This window comes from Triturus cristatus, chromosome 3_2, assembly GCF_964204655.1.
Source record: "Triturus cristatus chromosome 3_2, aTriCri1.1, whole genome shotgun sequence".
In the NCBI taxonomy this organism is placed as follows: Eukaryota; Metazoa; Chordata; class Amphibia; order Caudata; family Salamandridae; genus Triturus; species Triturus cristatus.
In genome coordinates, this window is record NC_140584.1 from 575,507,701 (window position 1) to 575,527,302 (window position 19,602).

A 19,602-nucleotide genomic window follows, 5' to 3' on the forward strand; every position below is an offset into this window, starting at 1 on the left:
TGGTGGATCAGAAACAAAACAAAAAAGTCAACTTTGGCCACAGTGATAAAGATGTCCTAAAAAGAGGTAATAAAGCTGAATGAGGACGAACTAGAAGGGACTACAGATAATTGGCTTGGACTTTCAACTCAGATACAGACTGTGAAAGAGGAACCTCAAAAGGACTGGCACTGGATTAAGAACCCCCCCTCTCCCCCCCCCCTTAATCCCCCCCCCCCCAAAAGACTAAAATTCTCAAAAATATGCCTTTGTCATTTGTAGAAGGCAGAATAAAGTAGATAAAACAGTAAACACTGAAAACATATTGTAAAATGGAACAGAACTCACTCCAACGTGCAGAGTGCCCTCTGAGGAACTAACAGTTCACCCATTCAAACATCCAGCACTACAAAGCATCTTCAAGGTGCACAAAGACATTCAATAAGTCAGGCAAAAAGGAGATACTGACACAGTAACAGAGTTGGATTTTTATTAAGATATGGAAGGATTTCTTCCTTTTCATATAACTTATCTAATTAAAATATTCTTTTAAAGAGTTACCACAAAAAATTTCAAGGGAAATGTATTTACATAGGTCGAGACCCCAAATGACAAATGTAACCCAGTACCATCCTTCCTCCTCCTTCCCAGGTCGATTATCCAGAAACCATTTTCACCGAGACTTTCCTGGGTTCTGTTTCGGAGTACATGAACTGGCTGCGATGGCATGCAGAAAACAATGAGATAAGGGACATGGTTTGAGCTGCACAGAGTACATTCCTTAAACAGGTTCACTCACTCTGGCCTAGATCAGAACCGAGGGGGAACATCAGACTATTGCGGTTATCAAACTAGGTTTACAATTTCAAAGTTGAGCACTTTCATAGTTGCTGCAATGACACTGGCTTTATTAAACCAAGGGCTCAGGGGATGCTCACAACCCCACTATAGTCATGCTGGTTCTACAGCTGTCAGCAGCTGCACTCTTCATTACCTTCCTTGCATTCACACCTCTTGGAATTCTTGGAACCACTCATTCTAAAAGAGAGAGACAATTCTTTATGGCCTCCACAATCTGTCCACTGACGTGTTGCTTGGAGATGTACTATGTGCAGTGCAGCTTTGGCAGCTATAACCTTCGTGGCAGTTTCCTCATTAGACGTTCAAACACAATCCAGAGGCAGGGCATTTTGCCCAAACTGGGTCCTTTGAACAAACGACCTAATTTTACTGGTTGCTGAGGAATTGTGAACATGATTTAATTTAGCAATTCACCTGACTGGGCACATTTGATGTTACTTTATGCTTGTCAACAGTATTAGTTAATTCTATTAAGCAGAAACTTTAAACAATGTTTTTTGGCTAACACAAGCCCATGTTATATGTCATCACAGCTCGATATCTTTCAGGGCCAATATCATTTTGGGACACCTGGAGGAGGAGATGTCACTTCTCCTGTTACCCTACACTCAATCAGGTCAGCAAAGTTCAATATTCTTTTAAAGTTACCCAGTCTCTCCAACAAGACAACAGAGGGGCTAAAGCATCACGTGCCTTTCTAACCATAATTTTGGTAAGTGATGGATAAGCCAGATGATTGTCCCCCGATTGGCTTCAAACATGCAATATGGGCTCCAAGAGATGTGGACACTCACAGGAATGCATCACAACCCTCTGGCAAGCCAGAGGGCACCCCACCAAGCCTGGCAATTGCAAATGTATGCCCCTTCATGGAGAGTACGCTGAACATCAACTTGTTCCAGATATGATCAACAGATAACTTGCAGCAGGGGAAACCACTGAAACCAAACCACATAGAACAGTTGCCAGAATGTAAACATATAATAAATACATTTATAATATATACTTTTAAAGCATTGTAAAATCATTTGACCCTATTGTCTATGGTATGAAGCATATCTTGAGATTTACAACTGGGAGCCCTCAAATAGGAAGTAGCTGAGTAGGCAATAAAACATTCTGGATGTAGACATTTGAAGTCTTAGTCTAGGTTACATCTTCAAATATCCCTTAGTGAAAACAGCACACAGGATTTTCACTACAGGTGCTATTACTTTTTTCTAACAATTTTCATCAACAACACACAGAGTTGTCTCAGGAGCAGCTACTATATGTGAAAAACACTCGAGCTTTTCCCTGATCAGGCTTTGTAATGGTTTGACTATCAATTGCCCCTTTCAATCCTCCTGTTCCTCCAGTATTCCAGCAGCAGTTCATGTTGGAGTATGCATAGCTTACACAGTCTAGGGCAGAAGGAGACTGACATATTGATCGATGTTGACCATTTAGCTAAACATTACACTTAAATATTTGAGAGAAGAGGAATCCAGTTTGCGGATTTCACTTCTCACAAAGCTACAAATAGGAGACTTTCTTAGGGTTTACAAGAAACACTTCCATGGGTAAATGAAAGACAACAGTTAATCCTCCTCAAGTGTCGATACAAGGCATATGTTCTTGGATGGCCCGTCAGTCTCTTGTTTAAAATGCCAAGTCAGAACCCCCGTTGATACAACTCAGCATCCTAATGCATACTGGCCATAAAGCACAGGAAGCAGTTTAAGATGGGGCTGGAGAGTCGGATTTCACTTTGTCACACAAATAATAACAAGAATTGAGTTATCACATACAGTTCAAAGACAGAGCATCACAAGATTCAAGATCATGCCAGCAAGATAGAAGAGATGTCAATTTACAGCATAGCTTCTTGCTGGCATATGCACATGTAAAGCTACCAGGGCTCGAAAGACAGGTGAAATCGGATTTACCTTGCATACAAAACTCAGTCAGCCAGATTGATTCTGCAGAGCTCTGTGGGAAGGAGACCAGACTATCCTGATAACAGACATCCATGATTCTGAACTTCACTGGGAGGTGATAAAAGGACTCCCTACAGGCACAAAACACTTCAACACAGAGGGTGGACTTAAAGCCACCAGTGCACTGTGTGTCTCACCTCCCCCACATTGTTAAGAACCATACTGGTTAAACCTCTCAGCAGCAACCTTCCTTTGTGAGTGCCAGATAACATTACCAAGATACTCACTTCATTTCCCTGGATCTATGAAGACCCTAGGATTTAAAACATAATCCTATTTTAAAAGAAATTAAGAATTGAAAATATTCCAAGAGGCTTAAAACACACTTAAAACAGATGTTTCTTCAATGTCTCCAGAGCAGTGAAGAGCTATACAAACCCTCATGAACGCTCCATCAGATGTTTTGCAAATGACCCAAGATTGCCCCCTCTTGCCCCCAGCCCCTATTCTCGCACAACTGCATCCCAAACACACCAGATTCCAATAAGGGGGAATGTGCGAGAGAGCAGGTGGAGCACCAAAGGAAGCACAGACAACTGAAGATACAGTAAAATATGAGACATCATGAGATAACAGACAATGTATGTGAGTGGGCACAAAGAGGGTTAGACACAATGGAGGCAGTGTTTTAGACCCGGTATAGTGCAGGACGAGCCTGGTTTTACAGCAGGTACAGTGAAGGAGGAAGCAGGGGTGTGACTAGGTCATAGAAAAAGCTTAGTATAAGAGCTGCTACAATACAGAAAGGTGTGGAGGGCAAGCAGGTAGAGCCTGAGGGCTCTAGTTACTGTGGTGTAAGATGAATTGTGCGTGTGAGAGGTAAGAGGACAGACTCCAGGAGGAGCATGTAGTGTGAGCAGGTGCTAAACAGCAAAATGCATTTATTGAGAAGCAAGTTAAATCAGAGTGGTTGAGAGCAGGCACAGTGCAGCGGAGCAACATTGTGTGACGGAGGTGCAAGTCATAAAGGGACAGTTTAAGATCAGGTACAGCACGTGGTACACAGTACAAGAGCAGGCGTTGACCAATATGGAGGCCAGTCTGAGATCAGGGTTAGAATACACTTCAGTCCATCTCAAAACCCAGTACCTGCTTTGTCAAGACACTGAAGAAATACTCCTGTTAAAACTAGAAAAGAAAGATGGTCAATTAAAATCATCTGAGATGCATAAAATGTTTAAATTAGGGGTGAATAGCATGGAGAGCTGCGTTCAGGAGAGGGAGAAACATTGACCCAGCAGCCCACCATGCTTACAGCTTTGACCATTGAGGTTGGCGTCCACTCCGCTTCCACAGATACATTCACAGTTTGGTTCCACAGCAACTACCGGCGTGAGAAGCGATTCTTAAAAGCTTTGATAGTTTTTGCCATCATCGGAGCGATCTCTGCAGAAAGGAAAGAGAGGCAGTTACAAACACCTGTGCCAGCAGAGAATTCCTTAGTTGCCGGACCTTTAAAAACAGGACTTTCAGGAAGGAATGCAGTTATAAACCCTCAGAGATCTGCAAGTGCACACCACCCCAAAATCTGAGATGTAGGTGGGAGCATTCACAATCTCCTGCATAAATCCAGAACTCAATCTACAAACGACCCCCTTTCTTAATCACCCATAAGAAACCAAATGCAGTCACTCAACCTGTTCTACTTCCACAGCCCTCCTGAAAATCCGATTTTTAACCCCAACTGGGATCCCTCAATTTCTCTAGAGTATGCACCATGTGGCTGTGCTTACTCAATGTATGTACAGAGTTTGTGTGCTATGTGAATGTTGTTTTCTATGGAGACACATTGAATGTAACATAATATAGCTGATCTCAGCATTAGAGTCACAGCCACTTGAACGTAGGGGCAGCCAAAGGTCGGCACCTTCAAGACTCTGCTGTGTGCTTACCACGGTCTAGCCTAATATTATATTACAGCCTTAAAATCTGAAATCTGTCAAGCAACAGCAATTGGCTCAACCCTCTATATGTTGCTCTATGCAGAGCAAGCTTCATTCTGCCATACAACATCCTACCCCTACACTAAGGCCACACAGACCATTTGCGGCTCCCACATCCTTTAGTGTAGATAGCTTGGGAAAATATTTCCAGAGCTGCTTCTTGAACTGATGTGCTAGGAAGCTGAATTTTGAAGAACGTGGCAAACCTGAGTGGGAAACCTAGCTGGGCCCTGACCACTACCCCCAAAGTGCTGGGCCTCTGGAGAGAGTACTTCATACTCATTTGGACTTCACAAGAATCCTCTGTCGCATTAATCCACCATTTCCGTGCACCTGTGATCACACATCACTAGTCAAGACATACCGAGATGACATATGACCTACAACTACTTTTTTGTAAACACATTTTATTGCATTTTTAAATCAAGTCATGTAATACAGCCATTTGTATATCTTAATGCTTGGTATGCTTAAGCTCTCATGTTCCTATTCAACGCATATGCATATTATTAAAACACAGCCATATACATCATTTATACCTACTGATGAAGAGACAGGCCTTATACATCTTTGACAACAAAGTGCCAGTGTCATCAACAGCTGGTGATCACTAACATTCATCAACTCAAATACCCCCCCCCCCCGCCCTTCCGCACCCGGTAGCTAATCTTCACCCCCTCCCCTATCTGTGTCTCGTTCATCCTTACAGTCGGGCATGCTACAGCATTCCTGTGCATACATCTTAAAAGTAGTTTGTGTTCTATCTCCAGCCTAGAGGTTTAAGTGTTGCCAATCTCCAAGTCTGCATGCATCACCTCTGTGTAGGAGCCAGGCCCCTCTCTCATTCACACCCTCTGCGCTTGTTCAGGGGGTGCTCTGCATCTATTACGGTGAAAAAGGTTCTGGGGGTGCTGCAATGCTTCTAGTAGGGTCTCCCATGCTCTGGGCACCTCCAGCGATCTCTGCCCTCGCCAGGTCTCACGGAGTCTCACTGCCCTTTAATACTCAGCCCATCTTGTCAGTTCTTTTTTCCAGACTGTCTCTCTTGGCCCCCTGAAGTCTTCCAGTTCCTGGCCATTTTCCTTTTCGCTAAAACTAGGGCAAGATCCTGAAACTTGCTTGAGACGTTAGTTTTTGCAGTGTGTGGGAACCAATATAACAGGCAGTAACTTGGAGTGTACTTGACCTCCTGCTCTGTAAACTCGACCAGGAACCCCATAATGCTCTGCCAATAAGCCACCAATTTCGTGCATCTCAGAACATGTGGAGAAACTCTGCACACTGGGGGCATTTTGCGGCCTCTACCACAAAAAAAGCTAATAATCCTTCCTGGGATGAGGAACGCTGTGTGGAGCACATAAAAATTGATGAGCTTGAATCGCGCATTCCTTGATACTTAAGACACGCGAGCTACTTGTGCTTCCCAGTCCTCTGTGATTGGAATCCACAAGTCCTCCTCCCAGCTGGGCCGTAGTTGGTCTAGAGGCATCAGCATATCACCACGCAGTCGCCCGTGAAGGCAGGTGACAGACTTGTAGGTCCACGATGCAGTAACCACAGCTTGAGGCGGCTCGGGTCGGCATAGTGTCTGCAGACCGCCGCCATGACCGCACCATGTAATAAGAAGCGACCGCGAGGGAGATCATACTGCTCCCTAAAGTCCTCAAATGGAAGCAGCAGTTTCATCTCAAATAGGGCCCCAGTCTTTGTTGCACATGCAGCCACCCAAACCGCTAATTCTCGCCAATCCCCCCCATGTATAAGCCACTTTAGAAACTCGAAAGGGATCTCCGAGGAGTAAGGCATGCACACCCTCACCCTCTGAAAGCTCTGGGCCCAGCAGTGGCATAGAACTCGAAAATCAAGAGTTTTCAGCACCAGGCGCTGAGGCGCAAAAGCACTCGAGCTAATTTGCTGATGCCCAGGACATAAGGGCCCAGCCTGCCAGCCAACCACTGCATCAGCCATTGGAGCTGTACTACCAAGCATGACCTACAACTCCTTAAAGCAGATCTGGATATCCTGCTACACATCCCCTCAGAGTTGGCAAACAACAGTTGGAACAACATAACTCCTATGGGGAATAGACACAACCACGCCCTAGATATTATTTATGGCAGTAGGCCAACATCACTCCCCACAGAATACGGGATTTCAACTGTCTTGGCTTCTCCACATAGCAGATGGCATACAATACCTTACACCAATGCCTAGTCAAGGCCCATTAGACTGAATGATGCTCTTTTAAATAATGAAGTTTAAAACCTCTTCCGACCCTTATAATTCTACCTGCTCCGCAAATAGTCAGTTTGGGCCAAATCCAATCAGTTCTTACTAACCCACACAGAGAACAAAGGCCCAAGCACAGAGCTGTAAACAAGTCTAACCTCAAGCAAGTACCCATCACTCAGTCAACCGCTGTCGACAACGAACCACACCTTAAATGCATGCTACTCAATTGCAGATCAGTAGTGAAACATGCGGTGGACCTCATACTTTCACAGAAGCTGGATATATTAATCCTGACTGAAACATGGCTAAACCAGGCCTCCACACCTACAATTGACTTACTAGTCCCACCTAATCAAGAGATCATTAGATTAGATAGACCAACGGGCCTGACGGAGGTATTGCTTTCATACATCAAAATAATCTCTCAGTGAAACAGTCACATAACATTACCCAATCCTCATGCGAATACTTCTGCGTTGACATTTTGAGCAATAACAATCCATTGTGTAAATTGCACACTATCCATTACCCACCAGGAAATAATATCACTTTTATAGAACAAATTATCAAAAACCATCTCAAACGCAGGAAGACATAACATCCAAATCTTCCTCGAAGACTTCAACCTCCATTGGAATGACCCATCAGTCAACAGCCATAAATCCTTCCTAGCGGACCTCAACCTGCAACCTGACTCAATTCTGTGACAGTTCTACCAATCACTTTGGTGCAACCTTAGACCTTATCATTGCCAATAGTAATATCATCCAACTAGAATCTATGATTTGCCCCGTTTTTTGCCTCTGTGCCACTGTTTTCCCCCTCTTTTGTGCCCCGTTTTTTGCCTTCTGTGCCACTGTTTTCCCCCTCTTTTGTGCCCCATTTTTGCTTTCTGTGCCACTCGTTTCCCCTGCCGCTGTGCACCCTGCGGCCCCCCCCTGTCTGCCCACTGCCCATTCGCTACTCCCACCTCCCAGCTGCTCCTCTCCCTCCCACCTCCCCATATATGCCGGACGCTGGCGCCTAAGTCAAGCCCATCTGCGCCTGGACCACGCCCAGCGCCAGGAACCCTGGCCCCCGCACACACCACGACGCCCGTCTCCGCTACGACCCCAGCACTCTCCACGCACTCAACGCCAGACGCTCTCGCACCTGCTGCCAGGCCGCCCCGAAACGCACCCAAGGACCCTTCCCCTGCCAGAACTGCAATTCACCAGCATACGGCCCGCCAACCCGTCCAACATGGAAACCAACGTGCTCAGATGTATCCTGCTCAACACCCGCTCCGCCCGCAAACACGCTGTCGAACTCTGGGACCTACTCGACACCAACGCCCCAGCCGTCGCCTTGCTGACTGAGACCTGGCTGACCCCCTCCTCGGCACCTGACATCGCAATAGCCATTCCGGAAGGCTACAAGATCACCCGCAAGGACCACACCAACGGAATAGGAGGAGGAATTGCCATCGTCCACAGAAACACTCTCAAAATCTCGAAACACGGTGACGACACCCTCAGCACCGTCGAACACCTGCACTTCCAGATCCACAACAAACCAAACACCACCCTCAGAGGCACCCTCATCTACAGACCCCCCCGGACCCTGACCGCAGTTCAGAGTCTCCATCACCGACCTCGTCAGCACACACGCCCTCGTCTCCACGGACTACATCCTCCTCGGGGACCTGAACTTCCATCTCGAGAACAACAACCCCAACTTCTCCACCCTGATCGACAACCTCGGACTCAGACAACTCGTCACAGCACCCACACACTCCGCTAGCCACACGCTTGACCCAATCTTCTCAGCGAGCACCCACGTCTTCTTCGACCGCACCACCGAACTCCACTGAACCGACCACCGCTGCATCCACTTCACCTTCCGGAAACCCACCACCGCACCCAGCAGATGCCTCGCCGCAGCTGGGGCAAGATCACGAGGACCAGCTAACCGCCGCCCTCGCCCAGAGCCCACCCGCAGACCCAACTGACCCAACTGACCCAGACGCCGCAGCCCGCAACCTCCACAATGGATCAATGACTGCACCAACACCCTCGCCCGCTCAAGAAACCCCCCCAACACCCACACCAGCAAGAGAGCCAGCTGGTTCACCGAAGACCTCCAGGCCTCCAAGCGAACCTGCCGAAAACTAGAAAAAACCTGGACCAAAGGAAGAACACCGGAAAGCTACACAGCCCACAGGAACGGCACCCGCCGACACCACCAACTCATCAGATCCGCCAAAAGGACCGCCTTCAGAGACCGCCTCAACAACAACACACACAACAGCAAAGAGCTCTTCTGCATCGTCACAAGACCTGTGCGACTCGCTGGCCACCTTCTTCCATCGCAAGATCGCAGACATCCATGACAGCTTCGACGCCGTCACCACCCTGGCAAAAAGCCGACACCCCCGATCCCACGACCACCACCCGCACCAACCGCCTGCTCGCCTGGACCAACACCAACGACGACTACACCATCAAGATCATGAACACCGTCCACTCCGGATCCCCAGAAGAACCCTGCCCACACCACATTGTCAACAAAGCCAGTAGGACCATCGCACCCCACCTTCGGAAAACCATCAACATCTCCTTCGAGACAGCGACCTTCCAGGAGAGCTGGAAGCACGCAGAGATAAACGCCTTACTAAAGAAACCCAAGGCAGACCTCAAGAACTTCCGACCCATCTCCCTGCTCCCGTTCCCGGCGTAGGTCATCGAAAAGGCCATCAACAAACAACTGAACAGCTTCCTCGAAGAGAACAACATCCCGGACCCATCCCAGTCAGAAACCGCGGCCCTGATCCTCCTGGACCTCTCAGCCGCTTTCGACACAGTCTGCCACCGCACACTAAGAGCACGCCTCCACGACACCGGAATCCAAGAGAAGGCCCTGGACTGCACCACCTCCTTCCTCTCCGGGAGAACCCAGAGCATCCGCCTCCCCCCCTTCCGCTCCAAAGCGACCGAGATCATCTGCGCCGTACCCCAAGGCTCATCTCTCAGCCCAACGTTGTTCAACGTCTACATGGCACCACTCGCCCACGTCGCCCGACAGCACGACCTAAACATCATCTCCTACGCAGAAGACACCCAGCTGATCCTCTCGCTCACCATGGACCCCCACACCGCTAAAACCAACCTCCACGAAGGAATGAATGCAGTCGCCGACTGGATGAGGAACAGCCGACTGAAGCTGAACTCGGACAAGACGGAGGTCCTCATCCTCGGCTCCACCCCCTCGGCCTGGGACGACTCCTGGTGGCCGACGGCACTAGGAGCACCCCCTACACCCACCAACCACGCATGAAACCTAGGGGGTCATCCTGGACTCAACACTCTCCATGACAAAGCAGGTCAACGCCGTCTCCTCCTCCTGCTTCAACACCCTCCGCATGATCTTCAAGTGGATCCCCACTGAAACAAGGACGGTCACCAGGGCCCTCGTCAGCAGCAGACTGGACTACGGCAACGCACTCTACGCAGGAGCCCCGACCAAACTCCTGAAACTACTCCAACGCATCAAGAACGCCTCCGCTCGCCTGATCCTGGACATCCACAGTCCGCAGCCACATCACACCCCACCTGAAAGACCAGCAGTGACTCCCCATCAACAAGAGGATAATCTTCAAGCTCCTCACCCACGCACACAAGGCACTCCACGACACCGGACCAGCGTACCTCAACAGACGACTCAGCCTCTACACCCCCGCCCACCAGCTCCGCTCCGCAGACCATGCCCTCGCCACCATCCCCCGCATCCGAAGAGTAACCGCCGGCAGCAGATCATTCTCCCACCTCGCCGCCAAGACATGGAACACCCTCCCCATCCGCCTACGGCAGACCGAAGACCTTCTAACCTTCAGGAGACTCCTCAAGACCTGGCTCTTCGAACAGTAGCAGCATCCCCCCCTAGCACCTTGAGACACTCACGGGTATGTAGTGTGCTTTACAAATGCTATGATTGATTGATTGATATGATCCCATGTGACAGGGCAGATCACCACCCCATCACTTTCCTCATCACAGAATGGGTATAGACAATAAAGGCTCAACCAAAGAAACCTAAACAATGAGAAAAGGAGCATGCAGCGTACACTTGAACAATCTGACATCCTTCAGCAATAACATCTTGGCACCTCCCTTGGAGATGGCAGATGTCCATGACCTAACAGACCCCTACAACCTTTCCATGTGGAACATTCTAGACTCGTTAGATCCCTTACAGAGAAAAATAATGCAACTAAAGATTCAAAACCTTGGTTCAAGGACAGCCTAAATGCAGAAAAACGTGAGATTAGGCTAGCCGAACAATCGTGGAGAATTGCACCATCCCTAGAAAACCTGAGAACTTTGAGGAGCATTTACAACACACCTATCAGAAGCCCAAAGGCAAATTTCTTCAGTGTCCAGTTACAAAAACTTTTTGAACTTGTTAAACAAGAATCCAATAAGAAACCCAACCCTTCCCTTACAAGTTCTAATCCACATCCAAGTGGCGAGGATTTTGCCTCCTTCATGGAACCATGATCAAAAGATCGAAAGTGACCTGTGAATAGCTAGGGAGCACATTCCTCTCACCTCATATTAGCATCCCCCCCCCCCCCCAAACAACTGATGGCCGAGACAGCATGTCTCACAGCTCACACCCCCAAAAACAATGCTTCTAGGATCCATGCTTCATTTGAAACATTTGATGAAAGTGCCATTCTCAAAATCCTCATATTGTATAGGCAATGGGTGGATTGTGCTAGGGTTCACGCCAAAAAGGGTCAGGACCCAAATGTTGTAGTTGGCATACGCCCCCCAAGTGGCTACACCTAAGAGCCACTGGTCCAGAAGTAAAGATTGGACTTGGGAGGAGGTCTGTGCCAGATGATCAATAATAGTGTTTCGGAGAATAATTCCCAAGATCCAAGCTACTTTTCATAGCATCATGTGCCGTTTTAATTCTTAATCCAGAAATACGCTTCAAAAAACAGAGCGGACGACACGTGTTGGCCGAGGGCTTTTTCAAGGCAGAAAATCTTGTGTGGTTCTAAGATTTGCGCAATCTTTGTCCGATGTTTAATCTCTGCAGTCCCAAGAGGATCTTGGGAATTATTTTCTGAAACACTATTATTGAGCATTAGGCACAGACCTCCTCCCATTCTCAAAATCATAACAGCACTAAAACCCTCAAACCACTTTAGCGACCCTCTACCAGCGAATGTTCCCCGTGAGATCAAAATGTCCTTAGTACCCCGCTGGACTAAAAATAGTTCATGCCTGTGAGAAGTTGGCCTGGTATATGATGTTCACTAGTTAAAGTGACCACCTTGTACCATGCCAAGCAACCCTTGTGGTGTGGTTGTAAGTCAACCTTTTCGGACTAGCTGCCCTAGTGGTAGCGTAGGCTAAGCAGTCTTTGAGGCTAAACTCGTTAAAGCGTGTTAAGCCGGCTGTTTTACCAAATGTAACCCCCCTTTATATCAATGAAAGGACACCACACAGATATATATTCAAAATATATATGCATTTATTACTCAAAGTATCCCCTAGACTCTTTATGAGCACAGGAGCACAAATCGTTAAACAAGAAAGTATTATAATATACAGAAGTTGCACTTTATATGGATGGTCCCTGGTGGCCACTCAAACCATATACTAAAATAGTGGTATAAGTACCACGAACAGGAAAGGGAAAAGGCCTAGGTCCTCTAGAATCGCTGGGCCTACAAGGAGCTAACTTCAGTTAGTGACCAGGAGGTCCACGGGTCGCGTGTGCAGTGAGGAAAGTTAAACGCGGGCTCCTATAGGTTTTCAATGGGTGCGTAAAAGTTCAAAAGTTACTGCTAGAAGGGTCTTCTGGATGGACTACGAACTGAAGACTTAAAACACAGACACTAGAGATGGTTCTCTACACTTGGGCACCAGAGTGCCAGCGTTACCTCACCCACAGGAAGCGGGTGCATAGGTCTCGAAGTGTGTCGGGTTTCGTCTATCGATTCAATGGAGCCTGATGACAAAGATGCTGCAGGCGGTCGGTCCAGGAGAGATGCGGTGGATCCAAGAGTGGATCGGAGTTGTAGAAGGCCTGAAAGCAGAGGGGACAGTGTTCACAGTCACTAGCCAGTGACCGGCGTGGCACCAGGTATGTACCAGGTGATGTCGGGTGCAAACAGGTGATGAGGTGTAGCTTGTCTCCGCAGCCACGTGGTCCCTGAAGGTCGACGACGTCCAGGAGTCGGTTCACGAGCTGTCCCACGCTGGCTCTCGCTGTCGGCGACTCGAAAGAAGCAAACAAGCCTTGGCAAAGGCAGGAGTCGTGGAAAGTCAAGAAAGCTGATTGTTCTGACCAGCAAGGTCAGAGGGGCTGCTCCTTTGGAGAGCAGCAGGGGCCAGTCTGGAGCAACCAGACCAGCGTCGTTGATTTCAAGGTTCGTCGCCAAAATAGCCACTAGCCAACGGGCCAGGGACTGGGCAGGCGCGTCGAGTTGCAAAGTGCAGAGGGGCCCCACGCAGATCGTGGAGATGCTGGAGGGCTCACCTTTGGTGCAGATGCTGCTCGATGGTTGGGCTTCTCAGGACCCAAAGCACAACTTGGAGGGAGCCTCTGTTATCGCGCTTGCAGCTTGTCTTCGGTCTTTCAAGATGGCTGACTCCACCTGTCTCGGTTCCTCCACGTGTTCCTTCTTTGCAGGGACTGTGGATCGGGCTGTGAGAGGTCTGGAGGTCGAGGTCTTGTCGGGCTCTGGGCTCGGGCTCCGGCGGGAGGCGGCGGCAAAGCAGACGTCGAATAGCTGGTTGGTGCTTGCGTTAGCAAGATGGTCACTCCCTGACCATAGGGGAGATTTCCTTCTGTCCTCTGTGCAGCAGAGCGTCGAAGTTCCCGTCTTCTTCTTGTGGTTAAGTTGATTCCAGGATGTCTGAAGTCTTAGGACACAGCTCCTACCTTTAAGCGGATTCTAGGGGCCGGACTACCTGCTAGGTCCCTCCCTAAGGGTGGGACCAGGAAGGGGGGTGGTTACACCCCCAATCCTTTGTCCAGCTCGCCCCAGGTCCGGGGCAGGTGTGCCCCAGGACCGGTTTGAACTGGCATATGCACCGAGGCTCCTTGTGAGCCTCAGGCATGTCTGATTCCATTCAAGCCCTACCTGACCAATACACAAAATCCTGTCTGGGGTGGTGCTCGCACCTCCCCTGGCAGGAAACCCTTTGTCCACGTCTCCCAAGCTGGAAGGACTCCCAGCAGCAGGAGGGCAGACTTGTGTCTGTGGTGGCAGCATCCATTTTGTGGAGCTGAGGCTATGTCTGATTTTACCCGGGTTTCAGGTACTGTACATGTCGTGTCCCTCTAGAAGGGTGGAATGCTAACCCCGTCACCAGAATTGGCGAGGGGTTAGTATTCCAATTCGTATGACACCTTACTCGACATGTTTTGATAAAGCCAAACCAAAGATAGCATTTAACCGCGAGGTTCATAATGCACTTAAGAGTATATGGTAGGACGATACCTGGAAACAGTAGAAGGAAGTTGTTCCGACCACTGCAGACAGGCTCAGCTCATGCCAGAGCACCATCTCACATGGAACCAAGCACTCTGCCATCAGGATTGTCAAGGCCTGCCATAGGAGTGACTTATAGGTTAACATGTGTCCCATTTAAGGTTAGGTATAGGTATACTACACCTAAGTAAGAGGTGGTTACACCAACTTACCCCAGCTGAGTGATCAGCCAGTTGTGTCAAATTTTTTAGGCCAGGCCAGGGGTGGCATAATACATGCTTCAGCCCCTGGTAGGCCTTAGATACACCAATGCCCTGGGTACCTAGTGTACACTGGTACAGGGGCTCACAGGGTGATCCAATTCCAATTGGTTATGCACCTAGGGTGCATAGTGTCAATTTAGTTAGAGAGAACAGCAGGCTGGGGGTCTGATTAGCAGGCCCACAGCCTCAATATGTCAAAAACCAGTGAAGCAAAAAGCAAAAATTTGGGGTGACCATAGGATAGCAGAACCTACTCTCCTACAATGCCCCACTTCTTCAAGGGTAGATCGCAGTTTGTCTTAAAGCTGAGTAGGTTACCACTATTTTGAAAACCCCTAGCGGATCCTTCAGACACAAACACCTGTCAAACAATCTCTAAGATCTCGACTACAACGAAGATTCTTGAAAAATTTGTCCATGAACAACTTTGCAACCACATCGATCAATTCATTCTTAAATCAATTCCAATCCAGCTTCCGTCATGGCCACAGCACTGAATTTGCGTTCACACACATGGGTGATGATGCGCTAAAAATGTGGGTTCAGAATGAATCCTGCCTTCTTATCCTCCTGGATCTCTCGTCAGCCTTCAATACAGTCGACCATGACAGCCTCTTAGAGCTACTTAAACGTAGGATGTGGATATCTGGGTCTGTTCTTAACTAGTTTGCTTCTTTTCTCCTCAACAGAACGCAAAGAATCAATTTAAATGTCTCCCTATCCGACCCTACTCAGGTCACATTAGGGTTCTCTCAGGGGTCTTTGCTCTCACCCACCCTCTTTAACTTGGTCATGGAACCTCGAACCAAATTGATGGACTTATCTAACATCCACTGCCACATGTATGCAGACAACACCATACTGTACTTAAAAATCTTGCCTCCTGAAGATATTAGGGCTCTTATCACAACTCTACGAAAATCACAAAACTGGGTGACTTGTAACCACCTCAAACTAAACGTTCTCAAAATGGAAATCCTACCAAACATTCAATGGACATCGCAGAATAGATGAAACAACTAACAGCTCGTAACTGCGTACCGCACATTATAGATTCAACAAGATCGCTAGGAGTAATGCTCAACAAGTATCTGAATATGTAGGAGCACTTCCACATGAACATCTTAAGAAAAATAAGACCCTTACTAATTCCGGATGTCCAAGCCCTAATGATACCCAGTTTGGACTAAGGGAGCACTACCCTCTGCGGCCTACCAAGATCTAAGCTGGTGCCGCTAAGGTCTTCTCTTAATGCTGCGGATAGGCTCATTACAGGATCTAAAAGAAACCATCACATCAAGCTGGATCTGAAATCTCTCAATTGGCTCCCATACAAGGCAAGGATTCATTTGAAAGTTTACTTGGTGATGGTAGAGCATCTAGAGGCACTAGCCCCCTACTGCTGAAACCACCGGAATTCTATAAAAAAGAAAAACATATGACCAAGCCTTCTCAGGTATTGCACCGAGAATCTGGAATGCCCTATCCCCGGAAATTAGACTGAATCCCTCAACAGCTTTTGACAGGGTAGCTATACCCACTCTGTGGAGGAAACTCACAAAAATGAAGATACCAGAAGGTCTTCTAAGGCTAATCATTGCTCTTCATTCTTCAATATAGTGCAGAATGCAGATTGGGAGAAGGGGGCGGGGGAAGAGGGTATGACTCTTAAGTTTCCCACATCCAACTGTCTGAAGCAGGGATGTTTATTAGCACCTCTTTGATACTCCCTATACTTAAGCGATTTACCAGACTGCTTTTTAAATATCAATAATTCTCCTCTAAAATTAGCCTCACACAATATACACACACGCCGATGGTGTGGTCATTTCTGACCTAACACCGATTGGTCTACAGCAAAACATAGATGCATTAGTCAGTTTTACGAAGAAAATTATTTAAAAGTAAGTATCTCAAAAACAAAGGTAGTACTATTTAGAGGGAAGCATTGTATTCTCTAGGATTCGAAATTGCGTGGGAAGTTAATTGAAGTATCAAATGGCTATTCCTATCTGGGGAGAGTATTCTCTCAGAAACGCCAAACTTCCAGCATATAGAACTCAAGGCGGTAGCTCACACAAATGCCTTTAAGAGATTTTACTTTTCTCTGGAGACATTCATACTCTCTTAGAAATATATTGTGCAAAAATCCCTTCAACTTTAACATGTGCAACAGAATATATACCCATAAACAAATGGCATATTAAACTTGTATGAAGGAAAGCTACTTCATAAAATAATTACAGTGAGCCAAGCGGTACTGGTTTCAAGCACTGCATTTAGAGCTCTCAATAGTAAGCGCTTTTTCTAGAGCTCTGGCTAATATAATTGGATGGGCATACAATCTACTGCTGGAAGAATAAGGCTCCTTAAGGGCCCTCATTAAGCTTGAAACTTTTAAAAGCAACACAGGATACTACACTTTGAATAAAAATCTAGCGATAGCCTTAAACCATTTCCTAAGGTCAATAAATCTTCTCCCTGAATGGTCACCTGCACTCATTTCTAAAAACATGACATCAAGACTCTGGTTCGTATCGTCCACTGTTCTCAATTATGGCATTATAGCCTCTATGTAGAATATAAATGCTGCTAGAGACTTTAAATAATTTTTACAATTACCTCCCAATTAATGTGTATGCTACAATTTGTATACATTTTTTTAAATCCTTTTTTACGATGGTTTAAATAAAAGTTATATATGTGGTTTGTATAATGAATAATAATGAAATTAATCTGTAATTATTTTGGTTGGTCTCTGTAGAGATCTAAAGCAAAATAAATTGATTAAGTGAATCCCTTCATTCAAGAAAGATGCTAAAGTGATACAGATGAACACATTTCTGCAGTAGCACACAAACTATACTCCAACAGACAATTAAGCCCTTAGTCTGCACGCATGCTTATTTCCCGCATGTCACGTGCCTATTTCTGGGTTCGTATCTGTCTTGGACCATGAAAGTTTCTATCAGGGAATTCTCCCATTCCATGCCCCATCATGGTGGGGTTCCTGATTTTCTACATGTTGCCTTGAACATTATAAAGCGCCTGGAAACTCGCAAGGTTCATGTTTGTGCAATATAAAAGTTTACAAATAAATACATTTCCATATGCTGAAGGGAGGAGAAGGAGAGAAGGCAGCTGTCTGCACGCCGGCTCCTTCAATACTGCCACCACCAGCCGTCTGCCTGCTGGGAGTTTAGGGGGGCACTCTGCAATGCCCTCGCTTCCCACTTCCTCCATGGCCTGGAGTCAGAACAGCAGGATACAGCGAGGTAAGGAAACACCTGGAGGATAAGGCGGCTGCTGAGCCTTGCACCATACCGTTGCAAAAACAGTTGTTCCAAACCGCCAGCCCAAGACCCAGTAAGCTTCGCGCTGCAGGGTGAACTGGTTGAGCAGGGAGTACAACGGGCTTAGATCTTGCTGCATTTGTAGTTGAGCCCTGAGCCTATAGAGGCGGGCCGATTCGGTTCCGGTGAAGCTTGCAGGCCAGGTGAGCTCCCACTTGCTCTTACAAACAAGGGCACTGCGAGATGTACGAGTCCACCTCCATACCTTGATCCGAAATGTTGTGATTCTCAAGGAGATTTTGTCTCTATTTGTGCTGCATGGGGAGGACAAGTTCTTTATTGCAGCAGCAGTGATAGCCATATTTCCTGCACTTTTCCTGTACTGTTCGTGAGCTTTTCTGCTGCTCTACTCTCCTTCCTTGGAGGTAAGTGGGGGAATTCAGGCCAATTCAACCTTTGCTACATTAACCTTTTTTGACCCTGGTAATCTCCAGAAAGAAACATCTATACCCAGTTTGCTTGCTAACAAAGACACAAAGTTTTTTGTTTCGTCTGGGGAGAGCCAGCTGACAAAAGTCTTGGCCTTGACCAGGATCCTCCTAAGAGAGGTAGTCTTCCTGGGAGAATAATTAATTCTGGAGCAGGGAAGGCTAACAAAGCCAACAAAGAAGAAAACATAATGGCATCTAGACTTAAATCTCCGTTATAATCTCCCCCAATATGAACTAGAGTCTGGTCTACCAAAAACAGACATTAATGACTGCAGAACGGATCCTCTGTTTCTCTCCTGTAAAAAGTATATCCCAGTACCTCCAATAATTGAAACCGCAAACAGACACTCCTTACTTTCTCTGACAGGCCGCTGCCCCCAAGCGTTTCAAATGGATCAAACATTTGGTATAATCTGGCGTCTCTCCAGAGGCTGTAAACCTGAACAATCAAAAAAAGACAGCGAAACTGAGTGTTGGAAGCATTTTACTTCATGTAATCCTGTAGAAGGATCGCAACCCTCCTATGAATACAGTAGGATCCTGGAGCAAGATACTTGTAGTTGTCGGTTTCAGACATTAGACGCCACATCGAAAGCGCTCGAGTTTCGATCAAACGAATTCGATATACAAATCTCTTTGCTGGAGTCTCTAGCTCAATATACTGCTGCCATTGACTTGCGCTTTGAGAATCTGCACCAGATGATCAAAGGATCAAAGAATTACTAGGCAATTCCACCAATCTTTCACCTACTGTCAAATCAGAATCAGAACTGTGCCTGCAGCCCCATTGTGGAAAATCAGCAGGAATTTCCTACAATTGTATCCACTTTGGTCGGGGAAGTAAATCCATTAAGGCCCATTTCTTTCCTATCACAATTAACAATCATCTTCAGACTGCACCATCTATAGAGACCACAGGACGACTACAACAAATATTTTTTCCAATCAATACCATCTGAGTCCCAGGTTCCACCAAAACTGTGATTGGCAGTTAAAGTGCACAGAAGTCAGGGCCATGCAGACAACAGTGGGTGTGATTTGCTCAATATTATTGAACCTGCATCGGAAA

The 19,602-nt window shown here is 47.1% G+C and overlaps 1 protein-coding gene across 2 annotated transcripts in view; it reads right to left on the minus strand.

The window, feature by feature from the left end:
• Positions 1 to 455: 455 nt before the first annotated feature.
• Positions 456 to 19,602, minus strand: part of ELOA (elongin A) — a 239,872-nt gene continuing 220,725 nt past the window's right edge. For both annotated transcript variants that reach the window (XM_085648317.1, XM_085648318.1), the window contains exon 11: positions 456 to 4,205. In XM_085648317.1, coding sequence (XP_085504443.1) covers positions 4,144 to 4,205 — 62 coding nt within the window. In that variant the 3' untranslated portion in view covers positions 456 to 4,143. The remainder of the gene's footprint in view (positions 4,206 to 19,602) is intronic.